Source organism: Sinocyclocheilus rhinocerous, unplaced genomic scaffold (genome assembly GCF_001515625.1).
Source record: "Sinocyclocheilus rhinocerous isolate Xijiao unplaced genomic scaffold, SAMN03320098_v1.1 scaffold429, whole genome shotgun sequence".
Classification (NCBI taxonomy): domain Eukaryota; kingdom Metazoa; phylum Chordata; class Actinopteri; order Cypriniformes; family Cyprinidae; genus Sinocyclocheilus; species Sinocyclocheilus rhinocerous.
The window spans coordinates 1,113,906-1,122,610 of record NW_015665829.1 but is presented as its reverse complement, the minus strand read 5'-3'; the positions used below and the strand labels follow the sequence as shown (position 1 = coordinate 1,122,610).

Below are 8,705 nucleotides of genomic sequence, written 5' to 3'. Positions count from 1 at the left end.
GTCTCACAGTGAGCACACACTCTTTGCTCTCTGGGTAACCAGCTCTTTCTGTGTCTGCCGGTCTCGATGGCTAGACTGTGCTCACTGAGCCTGTACTTGGTCAGGATCCGTCTCTGCTTTGTGTCTCTGACACTCTGGAGATAATCTTCCAATTCATAATTTGATTTTAGAGTTCGATAGAATTGTAATTTACTTTGTGTTTTAGTTTCTTGATCCCAATGTTCCAGACATGTATTTTTAGATTGTTTGATAATTTGATTTATTTTGATGTTTGGATGAGATGCAGTGCTGGTTTGAGACTGGATAGTGTTAGTAGAGTTAGTCAGGTTAGTAAGTCTCAGAACTAGCTGACTGAGTGGACTCTTTTCGGGGTTCAGTTCTTGGGTTTGTAGCGCTTTAAAATGTAGCGATTCTGTGGGACTTGATTTAAGATGCATCCAGAATTTGAGAGATCTTTTATGCATATTGATAATCAATGGGAATCGGCCTAATTCTGCCCTACATGCGTTATTGGGTGTTTTTCTTTGTAGTTTTAGAATCATTTTGCAGAATTCTGTGTGTAGGGCTTCTGTTGGATGTCTGTCCCATCTAGTGTAGCTCTGATCACTGAATGGACCCCAAACCTCACTTCCATACAGCGTTATGGGCTGAATCACACTATCAAAGATGTTACACCAAATTGGAAGCGGTATTTCAATATTTTTGAATTTTTTCTTGATTGCATATAGAGCTCTTCGAGCTTTATCCCTGAACTAAGTACAGTGTTGAATAATTTGAGCACAGCTGTCTGAAGCTCGGGTGTGCTGTGTTTCAGCATTTCACCTAGAATGCTGTCAGGATGCCACAAGATTTCTTACATTTTTAGCTTTTGAGTTTGTTTGTCAATTCTTTATATGTAATTGGGAAGTCAAGTGGATTTTGATTATTTTTAATTGTGTCTTCATAGGTTTGTAGATTTTGTTTGATCAGATAATAATTGTAATTGAGTTGTTTTGGTGTTGTTTATCATCTATCTATCTATCTATCTATCATCTATCAATCTCTGTCTGTCTATCTACCTACCTATCATCCGTCTGCTGTATCTTTCTATCAATCCATCCATCCACCATCCATCCATACGGTCTCAACAACAGTGATTGAGGTGATTTTTTTTATAAGTGATTCAGAGATATTGTTACAGACAATAGGCAACCTAAAATGTGTTTCATGTGATAACATCTAAATTAACTTGTTACTAAATCAAGCTGTCTACTTTGCAAAAGTAATTTAATTTCAGGGGCCGCACATATTTTTTTTTTTTTTTTTTTTTTTTTACAGTGTAGAGAGCATGTGAAGTCAGGATGGATGGGGTGAGTGGTCAGATGAGGTACAGGTGTCCCCACAGGAGCAGAGGGAGGGCAGCCAGTCATTTACTGTGACCTAAAAAAGCAGAAGCTGCCCCGGATTCAGCCCCACTTTACTACACAAACACACAAGTGCACACACACACGTGCAGCCTGGCAGACACAGAAACTATCATGGATGCACTGGGTCATCCCAAAATAAATAGCAAGAATAACACACCAGCAATCCTAAGTATGAGAAACTGTGCCAGGAAACCAGAAACAACAAAACAGCTATTCACTGTGATTTGTTGATTACGTAAAGTGTGAAATGCTTGAGAGGAAGTATTGCGTGTGCTGGCCAGGTACAAAATCAAAGCAACCTTGAGTTCTGTGGACCGGATTAGCAGATGTGCCAAACCAACAGTCAGACCCACACACATAGACACGTGTTCATTCAGTCAAGTAGAAAACAAAACTGCATAATACATGCAAGTGCACATTATTTGCTTACACATTTCCAAACACACGCACATTTATTCACACTCACAGACAAACATGTGCACGGCCACATGGCTGTGCAAAGGAGAGGAGAGGAGAGCTGCCCATGACTCCAAACTAAAGCAGGATTTAGCAGGTGTTCCTCTGCTGTTAACAGCTTTATCAAATACAGACAGTCTCCATTAGAGAGATTACATTTTTTCAACACGTCTACATAAGAGATTACTTGAGCTATTCTGAGAGACCCCCATTTCATCTTTTCACAGTGAACAGTATTAAAGGGGTAGTTGTGTAGATTAGATTAGATTCCTGTTTAATTCTACACATATGCTCTTGCAGACATAATGTATCACAATGGCCCCTATCTACACCAATTTGTGAGATTTTAAAATTATGAACATAATGGGCTCAGCTGACTTAGAAATTTTGTATAAATTAACCGAAATCATAAGATAAGGATGTGCATGAAAAATAATTGACGTGGATTACGTTAAAATAAGATGAATGTTAAATTACTAAATCAAGTTACGTGGAATCTAAATAGTGATCCCCAATTTTTTTCGACACTTAAAGTGTACTTAAAACACACACACACACACACACAAGAATACATTATATACTGTAACATTCATCAAGCCAAGTGGCATTTATTTAAAAGAAGGACACCTTTCTGAACTCCATACATCCACTAACAATACCCTGACACTAGTTGCTTGAAAGTTGTTGTAATAATGGCTCAGAAAGTGAAATTATTTTGAAGAAAAGCTCCAGCAGCATTTATGTGCAGACGCCATCTGGTTTGACATTTTATTTAATGCAATGACATTTATAAATATTTAAGTGTGGCTTAAGTGTCAGAATGTTTTGTTGGGGTCACTGTATGACATTTGAAGTAGTCATTTCTTACCTTACAGGCCAGTTTGTCCACTAGAGCAATAATAGAGTTTTTGAAGAGTGTAGCTGCAGTTAGAGGCCGTTTGGTCACCTCTGTAATACTCATTTTCCCATCAGGCCACATTTCTTTGAGGACGGGGTCAGAACTACAAGAAAAGATTAGAAAAGAGCGTGATAAACAGTTGACCAAAAATATTAAGTGGAAAAAAAGAAGCAAGAACATGCTAGTGAAAAGGAAATTATAATAAAACAGAAGAGGAATCTAAAGAGGAATATTAAAAACAAGTGCCCTACTTTAACAAGTCCTTGAATATATGCATTATTTTAAAGGAACAGCTCAACACAAAATAAAAAAATGTTACATGAGGGTGAAAAAATACCTGTTGTACATCAGTCGCTTGAAATCCTGGAAAAGCGGGTCCTTGTTACTTCCAAAAATGGTATACTACCGTAAAATTAATGTCCAATACATGTAATGTCCAATACAGTTTTTCACCGTATATAGTAGGGGAATTTACCATTAACCATTTAACAGGTTTTTACTGTAGCATTTTTACAGTCTTTTACCGTTAAATTCACGGTCATTTTTTACAGTGTACAGTTCTGTGGACCGGATTAGCAGATGTGCCAAACCAACAGTCAGACCCACGCACATAGACACGTGTTCATTCAGTCAAGTAGAAAACAAAACTGCATAATACATACCAGTGTACATTATTTGCTTACACATTTCCAAACAGACATTTATAAATATTTAAGTGTGGCTTAAGTGTCAGAATGTTTTGTTGGGGTCACTGTATGACATTTGAAGTAGTACTAGTCATTTCTTACCTTACAGGCCAGTTTGTACACTAGAGCAATAATAGAGTTTTTGAAGAGTGTAGCTGCAGTTAGAGGCCGTTTGGTCACCTCTGTAATACTCATTTTCCCATCAGGCCACATTTCTTTGAGGACGGGGTCAGAACTACAAGAAAAGATTAGAAAAGAGCGTGATAAACAGTTGACCAAAAATATTAAGTGGAAAAAAAGAAGCAAGAACATGCTAGTGAAAAGGAAATTATAATAAAACAGAAGAGGAATCTAAAGAGGAATATTAAAAACAAGTGCCCTACTTTAACAAGTCCTTGAATATATGCATTATTTTAAAGGAACAGCTCAACACAAAATAAAAAAATGTTACATGAGGGTGAAAAAATACCTGTTGTACATCAGTCGCTTGAAATCCTGGAAAAGTGGGTCCTTGTTCTTATCAAGAAACCCCTCAACTGAGTACCTGAAAGGAAAGTGAAAGGAGAAATCAGTACAAGGCTTGACATAAAAAGAGAAATTACATTAATTGACTGACTCAGTGGTTAAAGCACTCAGCGAACAGTACTTCATACGTGATTCAAGTCACACAAGTACAGATGACTCACACAGCATGCAGGTAAACCTACACCTGGACCATTATCCTAACAGCATGACATGAACAAAACGTTTCAGACTGCTACTTCAGAAAGCAAGGTCTTAGAAAGATAATTAGACGCATTCTGCTTTGCCCTTTTTGCCATGTTTGCCATGTTTTAATAGACGGGAGAGTAGACAAGGACAGGAAATGATGTGGAAAAGTACTGGAGGTACCATGATGGCATCAGATGGCAATACAATGGCACTTACTGTAGGTATAAAATATAATACTGAATCATAACCATTCGTATACACTGTTCAAAAGTCTGCGGTTGGTAAGATTTTTAAATGTTTTTGTATTAATTATCTTATATTCACCACAAGGCTGCATTTATTTGATATATTAAAATACATTATAAACAGTAATATTGTGAAGTAATATTAAAATTTTAAATAACTGTTTTCTATCTGAATATATTTTATCAATGTTATTTATTCCTGTGATGCAAAGCTGAATTTTCAGCATCATCACTCCAGTCTTCAGCGTCACATGATCCTTCAGAAATCATTCTGATATGTGGATTTGCTGCTCAAGAAATATTTATTATTATCAATGTTGAAAAAAGTTGTGCTGCTTTAAAAAAAAGTGATCTATTTATTTTTTGCTATTCTTTGATGAATATAAACTTCAAAAGAATGCCATTTATTTGAAATAGATTGTTTTGGAATATTATAAATGTATTTACTGACGCTTTTGATCAATTTAATGCATCCTTGATGAATAAAAAAATTATTTAAAAAAAACTGACCCCAAACTTTTGAATGGGAGTGTACATATACTGTACTTCAACAAACTTGGACAATGAATACCAATAATAGCAAGAATAACACACCAGCAATCCTAAGTATGAGAAACTGTGCCAGGAAACCAGAAACAACAAAACAGCTATTCACTGTGATTTGTTGATTACGTAAAGTGTGAAATGCTTGAGAGGAAGTATTGCGTGTGCTGGCCAGGTACAAAATCAAAGCAACCTTGAGTTCTGTGGACCGGATTAGCAGATGTGCCAAACCAACAGTCAGACCCACACACATAGACACGTGTTCATTCAGTCAAGTAGAAAACAAAACTGCATAATACATGCAAGTGCACATTATTTGCTTACACATTTCCAAACACACGCACATTTATTCACACTCACAGACAAACATGTGCACGGCCACATGGCTGTGCAATAGCAATATCACTGGGGTAAAAGCAGTACTGAGAGGACAGATGCTGCCCCGTGGCCCTTCTGCAGTAGGCCAGGCGAATTCCTGAAAACAGGGTAAGAGTCTGAGTAAAACAGCAAGCCTAAGGGTTTCCGAGGGAGCAATCTGTGCATATAACATACAAACCAAGTCACAGAGTGAGAATTCTCAAAGTCACAGTGGTATAGAAGGAAGTTAATTTGATAACAGCTAAAAATACTGGCTTACAAATGCATCTGCTTCATTTTCAGCGCCTGTATGCTGAGGTATGATGCTGCTTATTATGGAGTGTGAAATGGTCATATGATAAATGTGAGATGAGTTTGTGGAACAAATGATAGAAGAGAAACAGGAAGTGTGTTAAGAATGGAATACTAGCTCACTGCAGACTAAATACTGTTGAATTAATGTTGAAATGAAAGGACACTTCACATATCTATTTTTAAATGCGTGTTATAGATCCTGCTGTGATCAATTCATCCATGTATATGTTTCTTTTTTCTTTTTTGACCTCGTAATGTTAAATCGATAAATCATAACTGGACCTCCCAGTGAAAACATCAGACTTCTCTCTGGACAAACTGTATGCAGGACTTTTTCAATCATTTAGTGCCTTTAAACTCTGCCACCGCAAGCTTGCGTTCATCTTGAGTCCACTTTTGAGCGCTGCGCCCACATCTCAAAATCCAATCAACAACCAATGCATAGAACCAAGTCCCTGGCCCAGGTTTTCTCTTTTTTGATAATCTGTTACACTCAGATGTAGTACAGCACAATACGGGGAAAAAAAAATCGGTCACTACTTCCATTTCATCGCAACATCGCAAGTCTCAAACAGTAATACTGTATGCTACATTGTTTTTACGTGAGCTCATCACATTGCATGTAAGTAGTGTCCAGCTATCATGTTTGCATAAAATGTATATGTATTTTGTATACAATTTCTCAAAATAAGCTGAGATAAAGATCTTTTGTTTTCAGATGCCATTTAGTTTGACATTTTCTTCTTTCTAAAAAGTTTGATATTTTTTAGTTTGATGTTTCTTATTTCAAATCAACTGAATTTAACTGTAAACAGTTGAAATACTCAATTTGTCCATTTTTGGCCTTTTCAGTTCAATCATGGTCGCGTTGCACTAATTAATTTCCTCTTTTAAGTTCAATCGTGGCCACATTTCACTAATGATTTTCCTTGTTTTAGTTAAATCATGGCCACATTTTACTAATTTGTTCCTTCGTTTTGCATTAATCACTTCCCTCAATTTAGTTCAATCGACATGTTGAACTGATTTGTTCACTTATTTTTGTTCAATTGTGGCCATGTTGCACTAATTAGTTCCCTTAGTTTTAGTTAAATCATGGCCACGCTGCACAAATTCTCTCCCTCGTTTTAGTTAAATTATGACCATATTGCACTAATAAGTTCCCTAAGTTTTAATTCAATTGTGGCCATCTTGCACCAATATGTTCTCTTGTTTTAGTTAAAATTATGGCCAAATTTTACTAATTTGTTCCTTCATTTTGGTTAAATTGTGGCCACTTTGGACTAATTAGTTCCCTTACTTTTAGTTTAATTGTGGCCATGTTGGACTAATTATTTCCCTTACTTTTAGTTTAATTGTGGCCATGTTGGACTAATTATTTCCCTTACTTTTAGTTTAATTGTGACCATGTTGCATTAACTCTCTCAGGCCATGTCCACACGTACACGGGTATTTTTTCCTAGTTTTTCCTTCTTCTGTTTTTAAAAAAAATCTCCGTCCACATGAAAACGCAAAAGCATGCTATGAAACACTGTCAAGAGCATGCCAAACCAACAGGTGGCGATATAATCTCAACCGTAAAGCCATGTTGGCCAATCAGAAGCCTGAAAAAGTCTCCAGTAGGCGGAGATAACAGCGCAGGCTCCGATGTCACAAGCCAAAATCTCCGGTTTCGCTGTCTACACGATAACACTGCAACCGGAGTTTTTGAAAATCTTCACCGTGGCAGGAGTTTTCAAAAATGTTCAGTTTCAGTGACCTGGTGCTGTGTTTGCGTGTGGACAAACGGCCAAAACGCACAGAAAAAGCTGCAGTTTTGAAAATACCCGCGTTTGTGTGGACAGGGCTTCAATTTAGTTCAATCGTAGACATGTTGAACTGATTCATTTACTTATTTTGGTTCAATCATGGACATGTTGCACTAATTAGTTCCCTTAATTTTGGTTCAATTTTGGCCACGTTGCACAAATTAGTTCCCTCATTTTAGTTAAACTGTGACCATATTGCACTAATTAGTTCCCTTCGTTTTAGTTAAATCATGGCCATGTTGCACTAATTAGTTCCCTCGTTGTAATTGAATCATGGCCGCAAAGTACTGATGTTCGGTTCTTGAACTAATCATTCTTTTGAGCTGGTTCTCAGGAAGTAAACTACACGGTGACATGAAAGTAGAGGATCCAAATGCAGTAGTTTATTGAAGGGGTAATCCACAAACATTATCCAAAGGCAGGCAAAGGTCATACACACACAGCCAATCAAAACCCATGAGGCAAACAGAGTAACCCAGAAAACAGGCAGAATAACAAGACCAGGAAGAAAGACACAGGAGAACCAGGACACAAGGCTTAGAATTGCAGTAATGACACTTTCAAGACCTGACAATGAATGACAAACGGGCTTATATAGGGTGAGCTAACCATGCTAATGAGACACAGGTGCAAACAATGAGTGCTGATGAGACCGGGCAGAGGATTATGGGGCATGAAGTCCTTGATAGAATAGCAGAAGTCTGGGATAGAGTGCCCTCCAGCAGGTGATCGTGACAACTGCAATGTGCTGCAGAAAGAGTAAGGCTAGTACAGTATGGTAATATGCTATTCTGAACATAGCCAAGAATTAGACTACATAAAAGGAGATACACAACTGAAGCGGGGGGAAAAAAAGAAATAAAAAAAGAAAGAGAGAGGGGAAGCAAGAGACAGAGTGAGGGAAATAGGTCATGGTTTGGAGGGGCCGGTCAGGGTGTATATTTAGCGAGACCTTCCTCCATCACTGACACAGCTGAGCCTAAGGGACCTCACAGATTTTATTTTGTAAGTGTGACTGAGGGGTTGACATGCCAGTTCTGACAGTCTTCATCCTAAGGGAACTTCCTAGTGTGTGCGTCTGGCTGAGAGTGAGACAGGCATCCGTCTAGGAGATCTGTATGGTCCATGCATTCTCAGACAGATCCAAAGCGATTGTCACAGAATTGTGAGCGTGCTCGGCGCTTTAACTGCAGGGTTGTCATAATAGTGACATTCCTTTGCACTCTTGACCTAATTATCAAGCATGTGACACGTGGCTGCCGACACAGTTCATCCCATTT

At 37.8% G+C, this 8,705-nt stretch overlaps 1 protein-coding gene across 1 annotated transcript in view; it reads right to left on the bottom strand.

Annotated features, from left to right (window-relative positions):
• Positions 1–8,705, bottom strand: part of LOC107731552 (unconventional myosin-Ig-like) — a 64,103-nt gene that overhangs the window by 38,816 nt on the left and 16,582 nt on the right. Inside the window, exons 13-14 of the mRNA XM_016542668.1 lie at positions 3,916–3,990; positions 2,731–2,863 (exon numbers count right to left, since the gene is read on the bottom strand). Coding sequence (XP_016398154.1) covers positions 2,731–2,863; positions 3,916–3,990 — 208 coding nt within the window. The remainder of the gene's footprint in view (positions 1–2,730; positions 2,864–3,915; positions 3,991–8,705) is intronic.